Genomic DNA, 25,368 nt, shown 5'->3' on the forward strand with positions numbered 1-25,368 from the left:
TAAAAGAGAGAAGCAAGCAGAGAGACATGGGGACCTCATACCACCAAGCAGGAAGTACCAGGAGCAGATATGTCCTTTGAACCTGAGGACCCTGTGCTGAGAAGTTCCTAGACCAGGAGAAGATTGATGACAAGAACATTCCGCCAGAGCTGACAGAGAGAGAAAGCCTTCCCCTGGAGCTGGCCCCCTGAATTTAGACTGCTAGCCTGCTAGACTGTGAGAGAATAAATTTGTCTTCATTAAAGCCAGCCACTTGTGGTTTTCTGTTACAGCAGCACTAGATAACCAAGACAATATCCAAGGGAGAGGGAGAGGGAGAATCGACGAGCCGTCCTCACTTCGAATACAATGTCTATCATTCAGGATGCACATCTCAATCCTGGACAATACATCATAATCAAAAGACTGGTTTTTATATGAAAATGTTTTAAAAGATTCACAGAATATAATAAAGATAAACAAACAAAATAAACAGGTGCCACCAAGTCAATTCTGATTCACGGTGACCCTATGTGCATCAGAGTAGAACTGTGCTCCATAGGATTTTCAATGGCTGATGTTTCAGAAGTAGATCGCCAGGCTTTTCTTTTGAGCCAACTCTGAACCTCCAACCTTCCAGTTAGCAGTCTAGTGTGTTAACTGTTTGCACTACCCAGTGACAAAGACAAGAATAGTAGTAGCTAAACTGAATTTGTCATGCAGCAAGGCCAATAAACAGAATGGTTTCAGGCTGAAGATCTAAACCTGTGCTGTCCAATATGGCGGCCACAGCTAGCACTTGACATGAGTCTGGTCTGATCTGAGATGTGTGTAAGTGTGAAATACACACGATTTCAAAGACTTAATCAGAAAAGAAAGGTAAAGTATCTCCTAAATATTTTTTTTGAATAGATTACATATTGAAACAACAATATTTTGGATATATTTGGCTTAATAAAATGTTACTAAAATTAATTTTACCTTTTAATTTTATTTTTAAATTAATTTTACTTTTAAAAAATGTGGTTATTAGAAAGTTTAGAATTACATATGTGGCTTGCATTATATTGCTATAGGACTACACTAGTTTAGAAATATGGATTCTAATCCTGGCTAATCCAATGTCTACTGAGTGGCAATTAGGGCAAGCTCACTGAACGCAGATTTTCATCCGCAAAATAAGCCCAACTTCCTTCACAGCTAAAAGAACAGCTGGAAATACTGTCCATACTATCAAGTTGGCAGCCTCTTCTTGTTTCTTGTCAGGAAACAGGGCCATTCTGTATGGTTGAATAGGCTGTGGACTGCACAAAGATGCTACATCTAAATTAGGGGGAAGGGATGTGCCATTCACAGTGCACACACACACACACATTTGTATATTTATCATAACAGTGTACTGGTACATGGAAATAAGCATCTTCTTCTAACAAACTGAATACATTACAATAGTTTTCCAAAAAATGGAAGGACACTGTCAAGACACCAAGTCCTCCCTGAACTCCACTCCAGGGACGAGCTGCTTTGCTGGTTTGGCCTCCATCTCAGGCCCAAACCTGGTGTATCTGCCGACAGCAGCTCTGTGACCACATTCAAGCCTCAGTTGTACAATATCTAAAGTGTCATTGGTATCTGGCGTCAAAGAATTACAATACCCAGCTGGACCAGGGCACGGGCTGGCCCAGGAGGGCGCCACTTACCTTTTCATTTTTCTTCTCATCTGGTTTGCATCCTGTGCTGGTGGGGCTGGATGTCAACAAGCCACTGACGGGCCCCCCGCCGGTCTCCCCACTGAGGTTGGCCGCGCTGACGTTGGGAGGGGTGATGGCTGACGCTGCTGACGTGAGGGGGATGACCGGCCGGGGGCACTGACCCCCGACGACCATCTGGATCGGAGGTTGGTGGACGTGCTGCGGGGACACCACAGAGTGGGGCCTGAGGCCAGCAGTGGGCAGGCGGGATGGAGAGTTCTGGGTCCGGAGGGGCGACACCGTAGCAGTTGGTCGGTCCTGGGCCTGAGCTGCGGAGTGGGCCGCTGGAGCACAGAGGAGGAGGAAAAACAGGATTGAAAGGTTAGTTTGCAAGCAGCAGTTTAATTGCAATGCAGTCTCTTTTCTCAGACTCATCCTCTGAGTGGTCACAGACTCTCACTCTGAAGAAATGTCTCCAGACCTGGCTGCAGTTATGAATCCCCCAGTTCACAGACTGAGAAACTGACGCTAAGCAACCCTGAAAATGCATTCCCACCCTTCCAAAGGCCAAGTGATTAAGGGGACCCTGCCATTATGCAAAACAGCCCTTCCCTTGGGGAGAGCTAGCGTGTCTTTTCCAAGGTTGTACAGCGAGCATGGACATGTACAGGAAGTCTTTGATCTAGTTTTCTCTGCTGTGATGAATCATCGCACTCCAAAGATGTTTTAAAACACCCTTGTTAAGATGCCCATAAAAGAAAATCTGTCAAAGAATCCTGGAGAAGCCTCAAGATGCCCCCAAATCATTAGGCACCACTGCACGTCAATGAGATGGATTGACACAATAGCCGCAACGATGGGCTCAAACCTTGAGTGATCCTGGTGATCTACTTCTGAAAGGTCACAGCCATTTAAAACTCTGTGGAGCACAGTTCTACTCTGCAACACGTGGGGTCACCATGAGCCTGACCTGACTTGATGGCAAGTGGTTTTCTTTTTTACTATTTGTGTTAGTAATTTTCAAGAGTCACAGTCTCACTAATTACAGATGAAGCAAATGAATGGGGGGAATAAATGATGCCATGGGAATAGTAACTTGTAACCTAGGCTTGGCTTATAAGGTGGAGAGGTACAGGTCGTGGCATTAGACATTACTTCATATTAAGTTTTCCATCTAACATTATGCAACTTAGATTTGGTCAGTTTTGCATAGTTATGCCAGAGAAAAAATTATATATCACTCTGTAATTCTTTCTACCACCAGAATTTGTGGCATTCATGGCTTCAGTAACATGAAAAAAAAAAAAATATGTACAATAAAAGCAATATTCTCAACCCCCAAATATACCTTGAATATATAATGCACTCATAAATCTTAACAGCATTTCCTGGGTATGTTAAATAACTTCACAAAACAAACAAAACCCACTCCATCTGCGAAGCATGCCTTCTTCCCTCTGACAGAGCTGTGTGGGAATAGCTTGGCTGATCTAATTATGTGATCATGAATTCTCCAGGACTTGATGTGGCATCCGCTGCTTCCATGAGGTGAAATATACAAAGGCTGATTTATGTTTTGTAAAAAATTATTCAGGGTTTTGGATGGGTTGAAAACCCACAGCATCTGAGTCCTCACAAAATGTGGCTCCACATTTTAAAAAGAAGAACAGGTTGGGCACCTATGCAGATCAATTAAGCCAGTGGGGTCATTTAATCATCCCTGAGGTAACCCTGTGACTTGGATGGGGTGCTCCTCAGGGGGCAATTTATTTCCCTTTCCCCTGTTGTCTGAACTCTCCTTCACCCCGGCCAATCACCTCCTAGAATGGGGAAATTACTGCTCACTCAGGGAAGAGCAATTACACTTTGGCCCTCAGAAATTCAATCTCCAAGGGCTGTAGGAGGTTATCCTGTCAGAGGGCTTTGCATAGTTCTCCTCTCTGTTCTGGCTAGCTTCCATGAGACTGCCAGAGTTGGATGCAAAATAATATTAAGCTCAGAAGCTGAAGAAGAAAGGGGTGTTCCAGAAAGCTCTAAGCCCACCCACTGTAAAACCTCTCTAACCGCATTGCCTAATACTCGTGTTCTTGTTCCAGAGTCCCTGTGTGGTGCAAATGGTTAACACGCTTGGCTGCTGACCTGAAGGTTGGCGGTATGAGTCCACTCAGTGGCACTTCAGAAGAAAAGCCCTAGGGATCTACTATTTTTTTTTCTATATTTTATTTTGTTATTGTTGTTGAGAATATACACAGCAAAACATACACAATTTCAACAGTTTCTACATGTACAACTTAGTGGCAATGATGACATTCTTCAAGTTGTGCACCCAACAATTCTCACCCTCCTTTTCTGAGTTGTTCCTCCCTTATTAACATAAACTCAATGCCCCCTAATCTTTTGAGTTTCTGTTGTCAATTTGATCCCATACAGACAGTTCTTAAAAGAGCATAATGCTCAAGGCAGACATTTTCACTAGTTAAGCTAAACTATTATTTGGTTTTAAGAAGACTTTAAAGAATATTTTTGGTTTAAGGTTTAAAGATTATCTCAGGGCAATCGTTTCAGAGGTTCATCCACCCTCCATGGCTCCAGAAAGTCTGGAATCCATGGGAATTTGCAATTCTGTTCTGCATTTTCCTCTTTTTGATGAGGATTCTTCTATGGCAGCTTTGATGAAAATGCTCAGTAATGGTTGCTGGGCACCATCTAGTTCTTCTGATCTCACAGCAAAGGAGGCAGGTGTTCATGGAGGCAATTAGCCACACATTCCATAACTTCCTCCTATTCCTGACTCCTTCTTTCTCTGATGCTCCAGGTGAATAGAGACCAATTGTTATGCCTTGGATGGCTGCTTGCAAGCTTTTAAGACCCCCGGCACTACACAATGAACTAGGAGATAGAACAGAAGCACTAAACATGTTATTAGGCCAATTAACTGGGATGTCCCATGAAACCATGATTGTAAACATCCAAACCAAGAAACCAAATCACATGAGGTGTCTGGTTGTACATAAGCAGCCTCAGCATCTATTCTTTTTTTTTTTTTTGTCTTTGTTGTAAATATATCATCATACAACTTTTGCCAATTCAACTTTTTATAGGTGTACAACTTATTGACAGCAATTACAATAATCTGCTGTGCAACCTTATCCTCAATACTATTTTTCCAGCACTGTTAACTCCACTTTTCCCTCTCTTTTCCTCCCCTAGTAAGCACTAATAAAATTTGTTCTCTATACATTTATCTTTTCGTATCGGTGAGGTCAGATAATATTTGTCCTTTTGTGATTGACTTATTTCATTCAGCAGAGTGTCTTCAAGCTCCATCCATATTGTAGCATGTATCAAGACTTCATTTCTCCTACTGGCTGAGTAGTATTTCCTTGTATATATGTACCATATTTTGTTTATTCATTCATCTGTTGATGGGCATTTAGGCTGTTTCTACCTTTTGACTATTGTGAATAGAGCTACAATGAACATTGGTGTGCAAGTCTCGTTTTGAGTCTCTGCTTTGAAGTCTTTTGGGTATACTTCTGTGAGTGGAATTGCTGGGTCATATGGTAGATCTATTTTTAATTTTTTGAGGAACTGCCACATTGTTTTCCACAATGGCTATACCATTTTGCATTCCCACCAGCAATGGATAAGGGTTCCAATTTCCCCGCATCCTCGCCCACATTTGTTATCTTCTTTTTTTTTTAATCTTAGCCATTGTGGTGGGAGTGAAATGGTATCTCATTGTGGTTTTGATTTGCATCTCTCTGATGGCTAATGATGATGAGCATCTGTTCATGTGTTTAGTGGCCATTTGAATGTCCTCTTTGGTGAAATGTCTGTTTAAGCCCTTTGCCTATTTTTTGATTGGGTTGTCTTTTGTTGCTAAGTTGTCAAAGTTTGGGGGCCCTGGTGACATAGTGGTTAAGGGTTCAGCTGATAACCAAAAGGTCAGCAGTTGGAATCCACCAGTCACTCTTTGGAAACCCTATGGGGCAGTTCTCCTCTGCACTATAGGATCGCCGTGAGTTATTTATCTTTTTGTTGTTCAGTTGTCGAAGTTTTATATATAGTTTTGTTATTAGATTCTTATCCGATATATGGTTTCCAAAGGTATTCTTCCAGTTGGTAGCTTGTCTTTTCACTTTTTTGGTAAAGTCTTCCAATGAACGGAATTTTTAAATTTTTATGAGGTCCTATTTATTTTGTCATTTGCCATCTGTGCTTTTATTATATTAGATACTCCATTGTTAAAAGGTAGGCCTGGCAATGTTGCTCCTACATTTTCTTCTAGGAATTTTATGGTTTTAGTTTGCACATTTAGGTCCTTAATCCATTTTGAATTTGTTTTTGTGTATGGTGTGAGGCATGGGTCTTGTTTCATTTTAGTGTGGAAATCCAGTTTTCCCAACATCATTTATTGAATAGAATCTTCTTTACTCATCAAATGGACTTAGCATCCTTGTCAAAAATCAGTTGACTATAGATGTGTGGGTTTATTTCTGGATTCTCAATTCTATTCCATTGGTCTATGTGTCTGTTGTTATACCAATACCAGGCTGTTTTGACTGCTGTAGCTGTATAGTATGTTTTAAAATCAGGAAGTGTGCATCCCCCTACTTTGTTCTTTCAACATTACTTTAACTATTTGAGGCCTCTTGCCATTCAATATAAAGTTGAAGATTGGTTTTTCCATTTCTGTTAAGAAGGTTGTTGGAATTTTGATTGGGATTGCGATGAATATGTAGATTGCTCTTGGTAGTATTGACATCTTAACAATATTAAGTCTTCCAATCCATGAACATGGAACATCTTTCCATTTATGTAAGTCTCCTTTAATCTCTTTTAGCAATGTTTTATAATTTTCATTGTATAAGTCCTTTATATCCCTGGTTAGATTTATTCCTATGTATTTTATTCTCTTAGATGCTATTGTAAATGGAATTGTTTCCCTAATTTCTCTTTCAGATTTCTCATTGCTGGTGTATATGAACCTAACTGATTTTTGTTTGTTGACCTTGTACGCTGCTTTGCTAAATTCCTCTATTAGGTCTATAAATTTTCTTGTGAACTTTTTGGGATTTTCTATATATAAGATCATATTATCCATGAATAGAGATAATTTTATTTCTTCTTTTCCAATCTGGATATCTTTTATTTCTTTTTCTTATCTTATTTCTCTGACTAGGACTTCTAATACAATATTGAACAGAAGTGGTGAGAGCGGGCACCCCTGTCTTGCTCCTGATTTCAAGGGGAAAACTCTCGGTCTTTCTCCACTTAGTATAATGTTGACTATTGGCTTTTCATATATGCCCTGAATCATACTGAGGAATTTCCCTTCTATTCCATTCCCATCTTCTTTATGGTTTTCATCAGGAAGGGTGCTGGATTTTATCAAATGCTTTTTCTGCATCCGTAGAGATGATCATGTGTCTCGTTTCCTTTGTTCTATTGATGTAGTGTATTCCTTTATCGATTTTCTAATGTTGAACCATCTCACTTAGTCATGGTGTATGCTGGCAATCTACTTTTGAGAAATCATCCATTGAAAACCCGATGGAGGACAGTTCTACTCTGACACTCATAGGGTCTCCATGAGTCGGAGTTGACCCAACGGCTACTGGTTTTGTTCCTTTCACTCAGTCACTCTGACCTTCTGGCTGTTCCTCACACATGACAGGTACTCCCCCACCTCAGAGACCTGGTGCTGGTTGTCTCCTTTGCAAATGCTCTTCCCCAGATAGATGCACAGTGGGGCCCCTCAACTGCTTTAGATGGCACCTTCTCAGTGAGACCCATCCTAATGAACTGACTTAAAACTGCAATCTGCCCCGCTCTGTAACCTCAATTTCTCTTTCTTTGCTCTAATTTTTATTTCCTTTTAAGGTACTTATGTTTTCTTAATTTTTTTTAAAACAACCAAGCAACAAAAACCAAACCCATTGCCGCTGAGTTGATTCCAACTCACACCCCTCACTTGTTATTGTATGTTCCATTTTTTTAGACCCATTGAATCGACTTTATTTTTTATATTAAAAACAACAACGAAAACCTTGCTCTGTCACAAATGGAGTAGGGGATTTCCACGTGAACTCAGTCTTCCACCCTGTCCAGGAGTCCTTCATTCATTCTCAGTCTACTGAAATATGATTTCTCACCCCATCATTCCACCAAATTTGATTTTGAAAATATCAGTTATGATTCTGCATGTCATCAAATTTAATGGGCACTTTTCTGTCTTCATCTTAATTGATTTCTCTGAATTAGTTCATGCTATCACTTACTCTTTTATTCCAGAAATTCTCTCTGCTCTTAATTTCTGAGCCACCTTTCTTTTGATTTTCTTTCTACCACCCCCTGACTATTTCTTCTCTTTTTACTTTACATGATATTATTCCTCCACTTGCTTTTAAAATACTGATGTGGCCTCAGGTTCTATCTGTCTTTAGCCTTTTCTTTCTCTTCACTCTTTATGTTCTCTCTTTCTCTGGGTGATCACACCATCCCCAACATAAATACTACTGACTCTCAAATCCTAACCACCATCCAAAATCTCTTCCTTGAACCCCAGACCCATAATTCCAACTGCCAACTGAGCATATCCATCTGTCTCTGAGGCACCTGAAAAATGAACATGTTCGAATTCTGAACTCATTACATTCCCCTCTCCTCCTCCTCCTCCTCCATCATCATCATATTTGGTATTATCTGTATTGTTTAATATCATGATCCTATATTCAGCCACAGAAGCAAGAATCATGGGAGACAAGCTTGGGTCTTCTCCTTTACTTCCTTCTTTCTTCCAGTGCTCAATCTGTCACCAAGCCCTTGACCTTTCTTCTTCATTCCCGCCATCACTTTCTTAGACTTGTCCCTTATCATCTCTTACTTGGACTATCATGATGGTCTTCCTATCTCTAGGCTCCACCCTCCACAATACAAACAGAAATACCTTTTTAAAAGCTAAGACTGATCCTGTGTCTCCCTACAGACTTCCAGATACAGTTCAAATGTCTTAGTGTGACATGCTACTTTTCTCCACTGCCATGACTCTATTCAAAGCTACCATCATTTTTCACCTGAATTCCTCCTACCTGACCTCCCATGTTCACTCCTACCCTCTTCAAACCATCCTTTACCTATGGTTAACATGATATTTCTATGTTTTTATTTTATACTAGCTTTATTGATGTATAATAGACATACAATAAACTATACATAGTTAAAGTATACAAATTTAAAGTGTACATACTTGAAGCATACCTATTTTGACATAGGTATATACCTATGAAACTATCACTACAATTAAGATAATAAACCCATCCATCATCCTTGAAAGTTTCTTCATGTCACTTTGTAATACCTCTGGCCCAATCTTCCCTGCTCCCTCTCCATCCCCAGGGAACCAGTGGTTGGCTTTCTGTCACTATATATCAGTTTATATTTCCTAGAATTTTGTATAAATTGAATCACAAAGAATGTACTATTTTTTTGGGGGGGGGGTATGGTTTCTTTCCCTTAGCAAAATTATTTTCAGCATGTATCATTAGATCATTCCTTTTTATTGCTGAGTAGTTCCATCCTGTGAGTATACCACAGTTTGTGTATCCAAATGGACATTAAGGTTCCTTCCAGTTTGGGCTATTACAAATAAAGCTGCTGTGAGCACATTTTTTTGCATGAGTATATATTTCATTTTCTGTTGGGTAAATAGCTAGGAGTTACTCTCTTTGCTCCTCCACACTGACCTTATTTCAGTTTTCAAATGCACCAGGCTTCTGCTAGCCTTATAGCTTTTTATATGCTTTTATTCTGCCTGAAGGCATGCTCAGTTCCAGCCAACCTCAGGTCTTCAAGTAAATTTTGCTTCCTCAGGGAAATTGTCATCTACACACTAGGCTTCTCCTTCGACACCTTTTGTTCCAATCACACCAAAGTAAATGAAGTTACTCAAAATATGGACCATGGTCTTTTTCATTGCCATACCTTTGCATTGGCTAGTCCCTCTGCCTACAACTCCCTTATTGCTTTATCTGCTCAGATTTGCCTTCAAGACTCAAGGCATTACTACATCCTGTTGGGACTTTCCATAAGCCTTTTCCCCTATATCTTCTCCTACTTCCCCTTCCTCCCTAGTCTGAATGAGATAGCTCTACTCCATGCTTTATTAACACCTTATATATGCTTCCACCACAGCACTTTCCAAACTCTATTGAAGAAATTTGTTTCCTTTTCCTGGGGCAGAAATGAGGTCAGTCTGGTTCTTCTATTTCCAGACCCTGGCAGAGTGTCTGGCATGCATTTAGCTCTCTTCCAGTGGTTTTTTTTTCCTTCTGATGAACAAATGGCTGTGCTGGGATCTTGGCCCTGCTAGGCACTGATATGAGGATGCGTGGAATACTGAACACTTTGCAGGAAGGGTTCTGACCTTGGAAAAAGGAGTCACATTAATCAAGAAGAACAAATCATATCGGATGCTATGGCCAATGCAATTAAGTCTTTGTCAAACTCCCTGACTTTGGCTCGAGATGAGAACGTTGATGAAACGCCTCCCAACTGCCTGGGTTGGGGTCTTCTGAAATGGGCAATTACTGCAGTGAACAATCCATTACTTGTACTGTCAACAGTGCTTTTTCTCTCACTAAATGCAGAATGAAGTGGAAAATGCTGTGGGAACTCAGTGGCATTTAATTTACTGATATGAGGCAGCAGGAGCCATTTTTTAACCTGGTCTTGACAGCAGGGGTGTGAGACGGAGCTTTATGTTGGAATGCACTGGGGAAGCCATTTCAACCATCCTGAGCCTCGCTTTTCCCATATGTAAAATTAAACTGATGGAAGAAAATGCTTGTCAAACCATAGTGGTTACTATGGTGATTGATGACTGAGATACAATGTTGTAGACTCCTAGCCATGCCAATTCCTTTTGATACTGCTTGTTATTCCATAGAGGGAGGAATGACTGGCAGGGCTCAATTTTCTTCTTTGAATTGGGAGAGTTTCTTGTAAGGCATGGCATGAAAAGGCTATTATCCTGGTTATTTTCCCCAGAAAGCCAAGGCTGCCATGACCAATGTTTGTTCACAATGAGGGGCAGCACTTTCCAACCTTTCTCATGTCATGGCACACACAGGAAATGTTTGTATAACACACCAGGGTGAATGGATGAGAATGTTCATAACTAGAACATTGGCTTGGGACTTGAGCTGCCCCAGCTCCTTTCTGGTTGATCCAGACACTAAGGAGGCCAGTATCTTGACATACTTCTGACCCCTTCATGGCATATCAGTATGGCTGCTGTGCTGTAGAATCACTTGATCACTTATTACTACACTGGCTGTATCCCTAGCTTTCCTTTCTTTCCTGTCGCCATCAAGTCAATTCCGACCCATGGCAACCCATGTGTGTCAAAGTAGAACTGCACTCCATAGGATTTTCTTGGCTGTAATCTTTACAGAAGCAGATCACCAGGCATTTCTTCCATGGCACTGTTGGGTGGGTTCGAACCCCAACCTTTCAATTAGTAGCTGAGTAAAAACAGTTTGTGCCCCTCCCAGGGATCTTATCCCTCACTAGAGGGTATCAATAAATGCCATCAGATGAACTTAAACCATGCATAAGCATGGCTGATGGAAGGTAAAGGGCTAGAGGTGAGGGGTTTGGCACCAGATAATATTGCTGGAGAATTCTTAAGCACAGAGACAAATAGCTCTTCCTCAGGACTCATAAGCTAGGGTTGCAAAACAAAACAAAACAGAAAAATCCACAACTCTCTCTTGGCTAATCAAGCAAAAAGGAAATATATAAAGGATATTAGGCACTTTATAGAAGCTCTGGGAGTCAGTCTTGGAGGCCCTGCAGCCAGGAACAATGCCCAGAGCACCGTAAGGCTTCCCACTGAAGATCTCATCACTGCTGCTGGACATGGACATTGAACCTAATGACGGTGCTGGGAACTGAGAGCCAGAAGCTCCATAGTGCTGTCCCTGAAATTCTGGGTGTTTCTCTACTACCCTCACCCCAAAAAAGGGATCCACACGGCACCTATTACTCCATGCTTTTGTCTTCAGAATTGAAGCCTTGTGCAAGAGTATCCATTTCCCAGAGTTTAGGTCACATGCCTGCATGTTAACTGGAAAAACCAGGGTCTGCCTCCTACCATGACAAGGCAGGATTCACAATGTAGTTGGGGGGGACCCACACATTGGGACTTGTTCAAAGTCAGCAGGTGGCCACAATCTTGACAAACGTCCACTTCACGTCTCAATGCAACATGTCTAGACCCATTCCATCATCTTCTCTAATAAACTAGTTCCTTTCTGGTGTTTTCTAGGTCAGGGAATGCCATTGTTATTCTCCCTGTTAACCAATCCAGAAACACGGAAAATGTACTTGATTCCTTGCACTCCCTGAACACGTACATCTCGTCCATCTTCAAGTCGTAACCATTTTGCTTCCTAAATATTTCTTTAATCTGTGCTCAATTCTGCAACACAACTCACTTAGTTCTGGCCCATCATCATCTCTCATCTTGGCAAATCAACAGCTTTCTAACTGGCTTCCTTCTGTGGGCCCAGTTGGCCCACACCACCTCTTCTTCCATACTGTACCATGGTGGTATTCTGTAAGGTGTTATTCCCTTGCTTTAAGAGATAATGCCTCTATGAGAGAATTCAACCCCCTTAGAACATTTGGAAGGTCCACAGTGGTACAAACAGTTAAGTGCTTGGTTGCTCCCTGAAAGGTTGGCAGTTCGAACCCACCCACTGGCATCGTGGAAGAAAAGGCCCGTTGGTCTGCTTCTGTAAAGATTATAGCCAAGAAAACCCTATAGAGCAGTTCTACTCTATAACACGTGGGTCACCATGGATTGGAATTGACTTGCTGGCATAAGATGACGACAAAAACAACAGATCCTTTGGTAACTATTCGATTTACTTTTTTCACTCTTGCACATTGAGTACTTCAGTAATATTTTCATTTTCAATCAGAATTACAAAAATAAATATGATTTATTAAACATATACTAAGTGCTATACTCTATTTGAAGCACATTAGATAATCATCACACCAATACTAGGAGGTAAGGGTCATTTATATTCCCATTTTACAGAGAGGGAGACTGAGGCCAAAGCAATAATAGCAGCCCCAGTATTTGAACATAGGTCTATCTGCCGCCCAAGTCCATGCCTTCAACCAGGCCTCTGTTTGCTCTGTCTTTACTGAATTACTTGCAGCCAGTTGAATAAACATGTGCTTTCTCATGCTTCTGTTAGTTTGAATATTCCTGTCCTTCTACTTCAAATGACTCCCTTACCTTTGTTTACTTGCCTGAGTGTTAAGTATCCTTCGCTGCTCATTCTGGTAATGCATTCTTCTATAGAGCCTCTCCCCACTCTCCCACCCTCCATCCCAACCTGCCCCCGATTTAGACCTTCCCTCCACCAGTGCCCACAGCCCTAATAGCTGGATTAGCATTGTTTCCTTGACGATCAATAAGCATCTGAGAGCAGGGATGTTGTCATGTTTTGCTGTACTCTGAGGACCTAGCAGAGATAGAAGTAGGAGTATGGTAGGCACATTGGGCTGAAATAGACCATACTATAAAAGTCTCTAGAAATAATGCCTTAGATTCCTATGCCTGCAGTAACAAAATACCACAAAATGGGTAGCTATAAAGAACAGAAATTTCTTGTCTCACAGTTCTGGACGTTCAAAGTCCAAATCAGGGTATCGGCCATGTTGATTCCTCCTGAGAGCTCCGAGGAACTGTTCCATGCCTCTCTGCTAGCTTCTAGTGGTCACCAGCAATCCTTGGCATTCTTTTGCTGCTTATAGATCTATCTTCACATGACACCTTTTTCCTGTGTATAACTGTGTCTCTGTGTCTATCCTCTTTTATAAGACACCAGTCATATAAGATTAAGAACCACCCTGTTCAGGTATGACCTCATTATTTCATCTTCAGAGAAAGACCCTATATCCCCAACAAGGTCACATTCGCAGGTACAGGGGTTAAGACTTTAATATATCTTTTTGGGTGCACAATAGGTCGTTGTTAGGTGCTGTTGAGTCGGTTCTGACTCATAGTGACCCTACGTACAACAGAACGAAACACTGCTGAGTCCTGCACCATCCTCACATTCATTGTTATGCTTGAGCCCATTATTGCAGCCACTGTGTTAATCCATCTCTTGAGGGTCTTCCTCTTTTTTGTGGACCCTATACTTTACCAAGCATGATGTCCTTCTCCAGGGACTGATCCTTCCTGATAACATGTCCAAAGTATGTGACACGAAGTCTTGCCATCTGACTTCTAAGGAGCATTCTAGGTGTACTTTTTCCAAGACAGATTTGTTCGTTCTTTCGGCAGTCCATGGTATATTCACTATTCTTTGCCAACATCATAATTCAAACACATCAATTCTTCTTCAGTCTTCCTTATTCATTGCCCAGTTTTCGGATGCATATGACGCAGCTGAAAATACCATGGCTTGGGTCAGGTGCACCTTAGTCCTTAAAGTGACATCTTTGCTTTTTAACACTCCAAAGAGGTCTTTTGCAGATGTGCCCGGTGCAATGCGTCGTTTGATATCTTGACTGCTGCTTCAGTGGATGTTGATTGTGGATCCAGGTAAAATGAAATCCTTGACAACGTCAATCTTTGTTTCATTTATCATGATGTTGCTTACTGGACCAGTTGTGAGAATTTTTGTTTTCTTTATGTTGAGGTATAATCCATACTGAAGGCTGTAGTCTTTGATCTTCATCAGTAAGTGCTTCAAGTCCTCTTCACTTTCAGCAAGCAAGGTTTGTATTAAATTTAGGTTTTCCTGCAAGGGAAGAGCAATTCTTTCTATCCCATGTGAGCCTGAACTGGCAGTCAGCATGGTGGCATAGTGGTTAAGAGATATGGCTGCTAACCAAAAGATCAGCAGTTCGAATCCACCAGGTGCTCCTTGGAAACCATATGGGGTAGTTCTACTCTGTCCTATAGGGTTGCTATGAGTCAGGATTGACTCAACGGCCACAGGTTTTTGTTTTTTTGTTTTTTAATGGGTATTTGCAGGCCAGCTTCTCTGAAGAGTAAATGGTGGGTGAGTGCAATAATTAGCTTCAATAGGCAGACATTCACCCCCTTCTCGTCCCATAAGCCATGACTCTCGAGAAAATACAGACTCTGCTAAGCGAAGTATTGCCTTGACTTTTTACACTTGAGATGCTGCTTTCTGAAGCACTTTCAATGGGTCATCTTCTAGTTGGCTAGATTTTCAAAAAAACAGTGGGTTTTATGGCTCCAAAGAATCTACATTCTTTTCTTCCCTTTAAGTCTTACTTTCAGAAGAAAAGAGAGGATTTCTGAGACGATAAGCTGGGGATGGGAAGGGAAATTCTGTATCATTTAATAGAAATTAAGAGTTGCTTCCTTCTGTCTTGGGCTACTGTTACGCACAGGGATAGGTTGTTCAGCTCTATGGTTTCTGAAGGTCACTTGGTGTAGGCACCTGAAACACCATGCGAGTCAAGCTTCAGCAGTTCTTATTAGCTCAGTGCTAAGCTTTCAAACAAGATGTGTTTACATTCTTTATGCTCTGAAGATCCACCCCACAATTTTTTTCATCTCACATCATCCTGGGGCAAATTGGTCCTTCCTTAAGTTGCAGCGGCTTGTCTATTGATAATGCAGGCATGAAGATGAAGGATCAGTGATAATCATCTCCTAGTCTCAGAGCACTTTAGAAAGGAAATATTCTGTATTTGTATCTCATTACCAGCTCTCTGTCCTGTGAAATGCTGCCTAATTGGGAAACTCTGAAAGGCCTGGCAAATGGAAGTTCTATGCGGCTGACCAACAATTGCCTCACTGGAGGAGTCATCCAAAGGCACCAATGTTAATCTTATTAGTCCATGCAGTCCTCTTGCTACAGGGAAACGTATAAATATTTGTAAACTCCCTAATCCATTTCAGCTGCCAGGATGGAGTAATATGATAAGTCAAGCAAACTTCCTGGCGATCAGCAGAAGTTTATGATTATGATAAGCAAATACAACTTGCCCCACCATGGATTGCTTGAGACCTGGGCCAAAAATGTTTCTCACAACTTGTGTCCCAAAGACCCCATCACCCCCCATGTCAAATTCTCTGGCAGGCGAAAGGTCCTTGAGAGTCAAGGTATATACCTGTTGGGATGGTACTCCGGGCTTGGCTGGCTGCCGGCTGGGCTGAATGTCGCAGACAACTGCCCACTGCGGGAGAGCTTGCCTGGTGCTGGGCATGGGCCTGAGGTGTGGTGAGTGTAAGGGCAGGTCTGGTGGCAGTGGCTGGGCTGCTCAGACTTCCACCACCTGGGTGGATGGTTGTAGTCATCCCTTTGGCCAGTGGAGATCCTCCAACTACATTATTCCGGGGTGGTCCAGCCCCTCCTACAGGAACCCTAAGGAAATAAAGCAGAATTAAGTCAGGCAAAAGGGCTCAGATGAAATCATACAACACAGGCCACTGACAAAGGCCCACTATTACCTACTGGCTTTGGGAGATAGAAACAAAATAGTTGAGAGGACAATGTTCTAAAAACAATGTCAAAATAATTCTTATAGTTGAACCACATCCAGAGCTCAAGCTGACAAGGACACTCTTTATAAAACCTTCATGGGGGCCAACTTCCAATGTGAATTTGAGAAATAGTAGAATAACCCTATGTAACAGAGGAATGATCCCAAGTCAATCAAATATTTTCTACCAGAGCTTCTGCCTTAATTCATTCTAACAAACATCTGTGTGTTCCCAAACACATCCATAAAAAATGGATGACTGAGTCACCTCCCACCAGGCTTTAAAACATCTGACAGTGTGGCAGGGGAAAAACAATGGAAAGAATAGCCGACTCCCTATGGACCTGGCCGCCATTTTGTTTCTGCCGGCCTCTGACCAAGACTTCTGGGAAAAGCCAAAGAAAACATAACATCCTTCACAGGGATTTCAAAGAACTTGTAGTTTCATACCAGAAATAGATGCCCTTTCACCTCACAGTTTCCAGATGAAACCAGTTTAGAGTGTTTAATACAAAAGGAATACAGAAACTTTGGAAACAGGGCTTTAACCCTTTCCCTTACATGTACTTACACTAAAGCCATGCACTGGCTATGGAGGTATAAGATATTGCAGAGTTTAGGGCCTTGAAAACTTTTGTGGGTTCAGTTGTAGCGGGTTCAGGGGAATCAGAGTGTTTGGCATTTGTCCAAGAGGCCCCTGAAATCAGCAGCTGAGGAAACCTCCCCATCCTGTCCCTTCAGGGTCTCAATCATGATGAAATGGGTGGGAGAAAACAGGGACTGTTAGGCTCTTGCCTCTCCTGGTTCAGGCGCCAAGACACCATCTCCGGGGGTGGGGGTTTGGGGGGATGGAGGGTGGTACCACACCAAGACACCATCTCCAGGTGTGGGTTGGTACCACACCAAGACACTATCTCTGGGTATGGGTTACTCTTCAGAAGCTAGAAGAGAGCCGTGATATCTGGAAACGATGAATGACATAAAAGAGAAAATGCCACCATGACTGAATGAAGTCTGGCAATAGCTTATTCTCTCAGTAAATACATTCTCACCAGAACACAGGAACTGGGAACTATAGTGAGGAGGTTTATCTCACAGAAATAAAGGCAAATCTGTCAAAAGTTTAGAAAAATCGCACATCCAGGAGGCATCACCTAAGTCAATGCTCAATCTACAGAAAACTGAGGCTCCACTCAGGATTTTTGAATTTCACACATTTCAAAAGGCTCCCACCTTGAGGCTAAATGCATTAAAACTGGGCTAGCCCCTTTCCAAAGAACTCCAGAGACATGAAAGTGGGTAGGATACCCATATGTCCCACAGGTCTTGAAAGGGTTTTAACCTCTGGCAAGTAACCCTGTCAGCACAATTGCCAAAAACAAGATTTTTTAAAAAATCACATTTGTCACCTGTTGAACTCACTTTTACCCTACGAAATGATTTTTTAAAAATTAAATAAAGCGGACTCACAAATTATGGGTCACTTATTTGCAAGATTAGATGGACAAGCCTGAACACACAGACGTGGACACCCATCTGCTTCTAGTTTGGCAGCGGTAAATCCCTTTACATCTTTTCTAAGAGCTGTTTGGCAAAGGCCTCCACAGGCTTTTCTTTATTTCCTGAGTGCGTGCTGTCACTTCTAGCAGCCAGGCACCATGATCCTCCTCATCGTAGTTTTAAATGAACTCCAAATGCCCTCAAAGGTTGTACAGCTACCAAATCAACTCTAACCACTAAACTACAAGCCCACCAAGAGCCCACCACTACTGCAGAGCATTTCAGAATGACCGGCAGTGAGCACAGTTGCACAAATACAGGTCTGTGAATAAAGGACTGTGCCTTCCACCCATTCATTTGACCACTGTCCTGGAAAGGCATCACTTTTTTGCTGCGTAACTTGGGCAATTTTCCTTAAGAACAGCAAGGAGCTTGGATTAGAGAGGGTATAAATCTGCAGAGCCACAGGGAAGAGGACAGTTCTCCTTCGTGTCTGTGACTACAGACTGTGAAGCCTTTCTTTTCATGGTGAGCTATGGAGCTGGGTAGGGAAGTCTGGGTCTCTGAGATACTGACTAAGGGGGCACCTGACCACTCCTTCTCCTAGTGACTAGACAGTGATCACCCAGTGACCCTCACAATACTGCAGCTACCAGGATGGACTCCTAACTGCAGACAGATTTTGAAGTGACTGGAGCAAACTGGTTCTCTCGTGTTCTAAATGTCTTTAGAGGTCGAAGATTGAGAGGGCTTGAAGGAAATTAACAAACGACAAGGTTCACAAGCAATGAAGGAATGAGTTGACGTGGGTCACCCAAAGTGGTTCAAATTTCATCAGTTAGAGAGTTTTCTCATAAAAAAAGGCCCCAAGTGGTAAGGGAAGTTAGTTCTTGAAACTAAATTCTTATCAAAACGACCAGATTCCATTTGTTTACTCAACCTGCGTTTGTTGAGCATCTAGTACGTGCAAATGGTATGCAAGGAGCTGTGGGGATGTAAAGCTGGAGACGGCTACTGTGGTCAAGGAGCTCACAGGCTAGTGGGGCCGCCGCACACCTACACGGTGACCCTTGTCACAAGCAGCACTTGCCAAGAGGATGTTCATGACAATATGGAGGAAGAGCATCCAGTCTGAGTGGTGCAGGGAGGCGGGTGATCAGAGAAGGTTTTGTAAAGGGAGAGGCCTTAAAATTGAAGTCTTGAAGGATATGTAGGGTTTAATTTTGTAGCTGGAAGAATGGGAAGGTATCTCAGATTTAGGGGGAAGGGTAGGGCAGCCTAAAGAAAGCTCAAGTGATGAAACTGCATGGTGCAAGTAGGGAATGGCAAACAGTTCAATGTGGCTAGATCAAGGGGGCAGAGCATTGGGCTGGCACAAAGCGTTGGGAAGGTCTGGAGTCAGATGATAGAGGATCCTGAATGCCACCTAAGGAAGCTGTATTTAAACTACAGTCATTATGTTTCTGAAAGGTTTAAGGAAATCCTAGGGTAAAGGTAAAGGAAGAATTGGAGGAGTGAAACTGGGGAAACTGGGAATTTGGGGAACCAGTTCACAGCCTAAAAGCCGACTGACTCCCCCCAAGACTATGGGTGGAGAAGAATGTGCCTGTCCTATAAAGGAGAAGAGTGAGTGACAGGCTGAAACTTCCCCAGGCAGGACTGGGTAAGGCTGCTGGGTCCAGAACAACTTGCCGTCTCAGGCTTGGGTTTTCCTTGAGGGTGCACACTTCGCAGGGTACACCCCATAATCTTGGGGAGTGACCCACATTCTCCAAGAAGGGTCGCTTGAGGACAGGCTGAGCATGCTTGTTTCCAGGCCAGCACTACTGTGTGTGCCGATGCTCGCTCCTTGCACAGCTGGAGCCCAGCCAGGTGATTTCGTCCTTGTTGGATGGAGGGCCACAGGTTAATGAGCAGCTAGCTTATACATGAGGAAGCTCTGGGGCTGATCTGCACTGACAGAAACTCAAGCCTGGCCTCGGCTAGGGGGATTTTTACTGATCCAAGTGACTGCCAAAGAGAAGGGAGATGCCACTAGCTTTAAAGTGCCTACCCCTGCCTTCGTTGTTGCTCAGCTGCACTGAACTACCTGGGTGTTTTCTTCAAGGATGAGATGACTTGGAAATGCTTTAAAAGTAAACAAAGTTGTAGGCTAAAAGACATGGCCTGTAAATACCAGCATATGGGATCAATACTAAAGACTTTGCTCTTTGAAATCTAGTACTGGAAAGTACGAAGCTGGGGAAGTCATTCTGAGCCTGTAAATAAGCACCAAGAGAACTGTGGGGAAGACACACCCAAAGCAGAGGTCCCTTAGCCTCCTGCTGCTTGAGCTTGAGGCATGGAACATTTCTCAAAGTCCCTCTGCAATTCGGTTAAGCTTTTCCCTGCTGAGGGTCACCTGATTGAACTATGCTCAACCGCTTCTTAATCCTCGTCCTTGGACACCTTCCTGGGCTCAGGCCGGATTCCATTCTCCCCCAAGGTCCTGACTGGGCACCCTTTGGGAAGTACTGGCTAAAGAATACACTGGGTAAATAAAACCAGTTAAAATAAATACTCTCCCATTGACCTTCTTACACAACTTGGAAAAATGTGAATCAGTCTAACAATCAATGGAAGGTTTTAGGCATCATTTTTCTTCATGGCAGCCTTGTTCCAAAAGGCAGTAGAATCCCAAGGGCCATGTCTTTAACTAATGTGTATGTCCTGGAGAGTTAACGCAGGGAGGTGTCCGTAAGGGGCTTCGATGAGTATGACTGACTGAGATGAAATCAAGCAATGGTGCCCTCATCTCATGGAAAATTCCCAGACAACTCTGGATTACCTCTTTGGTGAACTTTTAAAATAACTTTATAAAAGTAATATAATAGACAATCTGTAAAACATAGGAAAGCACAAGGAAGAAATTTTTAAAAAATTACAGATAATGTTACCATTCTATAACCATCATTAAAGTTTGTTATCCTTTGTCCTTTGCGTATATACAATATGGGTTTTATGTGTAACAGGTCTAGATGTGATCACACACACACTCTTCTCTCTCTCTGACACACACACACACACACGCGTGATCTTACTCTCTTTGGGGACTTTCCTGGTTAGTTAATGCTGTTGCCCTAATTCCAACTCATTTTGTTTCCATTCTTCTCCCTTAGGTAGCCAGTGTCTGCTGCAGTAAAACCAAGTAAACTCAACTAAAATGGTAGAATTTTCGCCAAAATTTCCCTATGCCTTCTAAACCTTCTCAGGCCCACAGAGTCATTGCTGCAAGGAGACCTCAGCGCTCACATGAGCTGACTCCACGGGCAGTAGTGTGTTTTGCTGCCTTCTGGATTGTCCGTGTTTTGGACTGTCCAGACCACAGCATCACCTTTAGGCAATAACAATCAGTTAAAGGAACCGTGGAGGACGCTTGCTACCTCCTAGGGCTGCTTGGCCCTCACCTGGAGACAGGTGTCACGTAGTTTCCGGGGAACACACCCGAGACCCCAGTCCTCAGGGACGTCCCCTTGAACCAGCCGTCCTGACACTTCTCAATGACTCGGTACATCTCGCCCTTTCGCAGCTCCAGCTCATCATTCTTCTGGGGCTTGTAGGCGTAAAGCGCCAGGTACCTGTGGGTAGAAGATTCAGGGCCAAGGGTAAATGGATAAGTTCACAGGACGGAGGGGGTGGCAGGGTGGGTTGCCTACATCACCTGGAGCACATTTGAGGGCTCCTCTTTGGATGAACTCAACCTAAAAATAGTAGCTAATGTCTATGAGGGCCCTGTAGTTTAAAAAGAACTAGCACACACCTTATCTGACTTAATCTTCACAATAAACCAATGAGATAGGTAGGAAGAAAGGGGAAAAGGAGTATTCCCCAGGTCCCTGTGAGAGGCTGGGCTTTCACAAACTTAAGTCTGAGTGGTAGTGACAGTTATTGCCATTTCACACCTGAGACACCAAGTCCTGGAAGATAATCGATGTGCCCAAAGACACATAGCAGGGAAGGGACAGAGCCGGGACCTTTGCAACCGTCACTTTGAGCCTAAAGCCCATGGTCACTGTACACCCTGTACTGGTTCTGGGAAGGCAGGGTAGTCATTGCCACCTGCCCATTTTACAGATGGGAAGCCAGGCTCAGTGAGGTCAAGCAATTCGCCCAAGGCCCTATAAAACCCAACAAAACCAGTTGCCCTCGAGTATATTCCGACTCATGGAGACCACATGTGTGCAGAGCAGAACCACATTCCATAGAATTTTCATGGTTGTGACCTTTCGGAAGCAGATAGCTAGGCCTTTCTAACAAGATTCCTCTTGGGTGGATTCGAACTGCCAACCTTTTGGTTAGTAGCTGTCTTAGTCATCTAGTGCTGCTATAACAGAAATAGCACAAGTGGATGGCTTTAGAACAAAGAGAAATTTATTCTTTCACAGTCTAGTAGGCTACAAGTCCAAATTCAGGGCATCAGCTCCAGGGGAAGGCTTTCTCTGTTGGCTCTGGAGGAAGGTCCTTGTCATCAATCTTCCCCTGGTCAAGGAGCTTCTCAGGTGCAGCGACCCCAGGTCCAAAGGACGTGCTCTACTCCTGGTGCTGCTTTCTTGGTGGTATGAAGTTCCCACTCTCTGCTCACTTCCCTTTCCTTTTATCTCTTGTAAGATAAAAGGTGGTGCAGCCCACACCCCAGGGAAACTCCCTTTACATTGATGAGGGATGTGACCTAAGTAAGGGTGTTACATCCCACCCTAATCCTCTTTAACATAATCTAATCTTGCCTTATTAACCATAGGCGGAGATTAGGATTTACAACGCACAGGAAAATTACAATCACAAAATGGAGGACAACTGCACAGTACTGGGAATCATGGCCTAACCAAGTTGACACATATTTTTGGGGGACACATTTCAATCCATGACAGTAGCTGTCTTAGTTATCCAGTGCTGCTATAAGAGAAATACCACAAGTGGATGGCTTTAACAAACAGAAATTTATTTTCTCACAGTTTAGGAGGCTAGAAGTCTGAATTCAGAGCACTGGCTTGCAAGGAAAGCTTTCTCTGCTGACTCTGGAGGAAGGTCTGTGTCGATAAGGACAGCCTCTTCTCAGCCATGTCCACAGGCAGGCCTGTCTCTTCTCTCGGCCCCTAGGTCTAGCCTCTGCCTTGTGCCAGCAGGTGTTACAAAGCTCTTTAGCTCTGCCAGTAAGTGCCCAGAGGCAACCCCCTCCACCAGGAAGTCTCCTGCCCAAAGGCACCCAGCTCTCTCGCTCCATAGGTTGGCTGCCACTTTGTGTCTCTCTGGTCTCCTGGTTCTGCTGCTGCCGTTTCTCTGCCACTGCCTCTTGCTGTCTTGCACCATCTCTGGTATTACAGCTCTCTCTTGTGTCTCCCGGTTCTAGGAGGTTCTCAGCACAGGAACCCCAGATCCAAAGGACATGCTTCACTCCCATCTCTTCTTCTTGGTGGTATTGAAGTCCCTATCTCTGCTCACTTCTCTCTCCTTTTACCTCTTGTAAGATACAAGGTATGACTCAGGTAAGGGCATGACTTGAATAAGGGTGGTAAGGGTGGTGACTGGGGTAAGGGTGGTGACTTGAGTCACACTCTCTAGTAAGGCAGTGACTCGAGATACATCCCACCCTAACCCTTTCTCATTAACATAATTGACAGCTCGCTCCCAAATGGGACCATAACCACAGGCATATAGACAAGGATTTATAATATATCACGAAATGGAGGATAATTACATTAGATTACAGAATGGAAGACAACCACACAATACTGAGAATCATGGCCTAGCCAAGTTAACATATTTTTTGGGGGACACAATTCAATCCACAACAGTAGCTGAGCACTTAACCATTTGTGCCACCCAGGGACAAGGCCCTATAGTATGTGACAGAACTGGATCCCTGGGGGCCAGGTCTTGGATCCCACAATTTTTCCTATTCTTCCATACTATCTAAAGCCTGTTGTTCTAGGCAAGAGAAACCAAGTATGAACAAGTAAGCATTTTTAGACTGTTTTTTCCTCATTTAGCCTAATGTGGGGATTGGCTTACCTGCCTGACATAAATCCAGTAAATCTGAATTGGAAGAGATCTCAGATGCCTTTTTAAAAGAGAAGATCATCTAGATAGGGAATTCTTGGTCATATTCTCCCTTGCAATATGTACTATGACTATTTTATTTGAATTCTACTTTTCTTTTAAGTCTTATTTGCAGACAAGGAAAGATCAAACTCTGAAATGTAGTGGTGAAAATTCTGGTCTAGAGTTTAGAAATTGTGCTACTAACTCAGCCCATGACCCCGAACAAGCCACCTTACCTCCTAGGCTTCCCTTTTGTAAAATACCTAGTAATACCTGGATCACAACCTCACAGGTACTCATGAGGATGGGATAATACTTGCAAAAGTATTGGGGTTGGGGAATGGTTGGTTTTGAACTGACAGAGAGAATTGCATCAGACAACTACATTTGTTCAGAAGATTCAGCCAGGGAAGTTGGTGGAGGCTTAAGTTCAATAAGATGAATTTTAAAGAAGTGTCACCCACCGGATCTCACACTGGTCTGGGGTTACTTGGTGGTTACATTTGAGGTCCTTCCAGAAGCCATGGGCTCCGAAGGGCTCATGTGGGCATGAGGTCTCTGAGGGTCTGAGAAAAGTTCAGAGACTTCCCAGAGCTCCTTCCTGACTCTGGGACGGGACTTCATATTGGGCGAACACAGAAACAGCATACGGCTCACTAGAGTTCAACCGAGAAGAAACGAGGCCTCCTGGGTCTGAGGGAGTCCCTGAGTGATACAAACGAATAACACACTCTGCTGTTAAGCAAAAGGTTGGTGGTTTGAGTCCACCAGAGGTGCCTCAGAAAAAAGACCTGGCGACTTACTTCCAAAAAATCAGCCACTGCACACCCTGTGGAGCACCATTCTACTCCGACACACAGGAGGTTGTCGTGAGTCGGAACTGACTTGCCGGTAACTGGTTTCTAGGTCTGACAGGCCTAGTAAGGAATATTCTAGAACAGAATTAGAGTCCTGTGGAGACTAAAGATTTCTTGGCCTTAGAATAAAAAAATCTGCCACCCCTTTCCAGCTTCCTAATGCTACGCTCCCCAAGCCATTCTGCTTTTATTCAATGATAGCCTTGTTTACCTCCTTTGTTTACAGTTTTCCCTCCCCTCCCCTCCCCCTTCCCTTCGGGAAGGGAAATGAAAAGTGTGACTTAAACCTGTCTTTCCTTCCCTGTTTGAAAAGATAAATACTGAAAATTAGGAACGACTCCTGGGCTTGCGGGAAGATAAAAAAAGCCATCACCAGAGAGGACGCCTGGCTCTGCATGGGCATAAAGATTCACTTTTTGGACACTATTCCCAGGTGACAAATAAAGTGGAACCCCAGGTGTAATCCTTCTGTTTTCACATTTGCTGATTCTTAGTGGGCTCTTTGATGGTGACAGAAGAATTGCTATAAACGGAAAAGTCACATGAAAACTACATTAACACCACAAAAGCCCTTATGCAGGGGACCGCCTCACGCGGGAAGAAGGAGGGGGGGCTCAGACACACCTCGGAGCTAAGGCAAAGAAAACATAAAAAGAAGCTGAAAAGAAAAAAAGATGGCTGTGGTGGGGGGGAGGCTTGTGAACCAATAA

General features: G+C 43.1%; 1 protein-coding gene across 1 annotated transcript in view; it reads right to left on the bottom strand.

The window, feature by feature from the left end:
• The window catches only part of SH3RF3 (SH3 domain containing ring finger 3), a 465,406-nt gene that overhangs the window by 63,759 nt on the left and 376,279 nt on the right, over positions 1 to 25,368 (bottom strand). Inside the window, exons 7-9 of the mRNA XM_012556270.1 lie at positions 21,170 to 21,340; positions 15,852 to 16,105; positions 1,680 to 2,014 (exon numbers count right to left, since the gene is read on the bottom strand). Coding sequence (XP_012411724.1) covers positions 1,680 to 2,014; positions 15,852 to 16,105; positions 21,170 to 21,340 — 760 coding nt within the window. The remainder of the gene's footprint in view (positions 1 to 1,679; positions 2,015 to 15,851; positions 16,106 to 21,169; positions 21,341 to 25,368) is intronic.

The sequence above is a fragment of the Trichechus manatus genome, unplaced genomic scaffold (genome assembly GCF_000243295.1).
Source record: "Trichechus manatus latirostris isolate Lorelei unplaced genomic scaffold, TriManLat1.0 scaffold00004, whole genome shotgun sequence".
NCBI classification, from domain to species: Eukaryota; Metazoa; Chordata; class Mammalia; order Sirenia; family Trichechidae; genus Trichechus; species Trichechus manatus.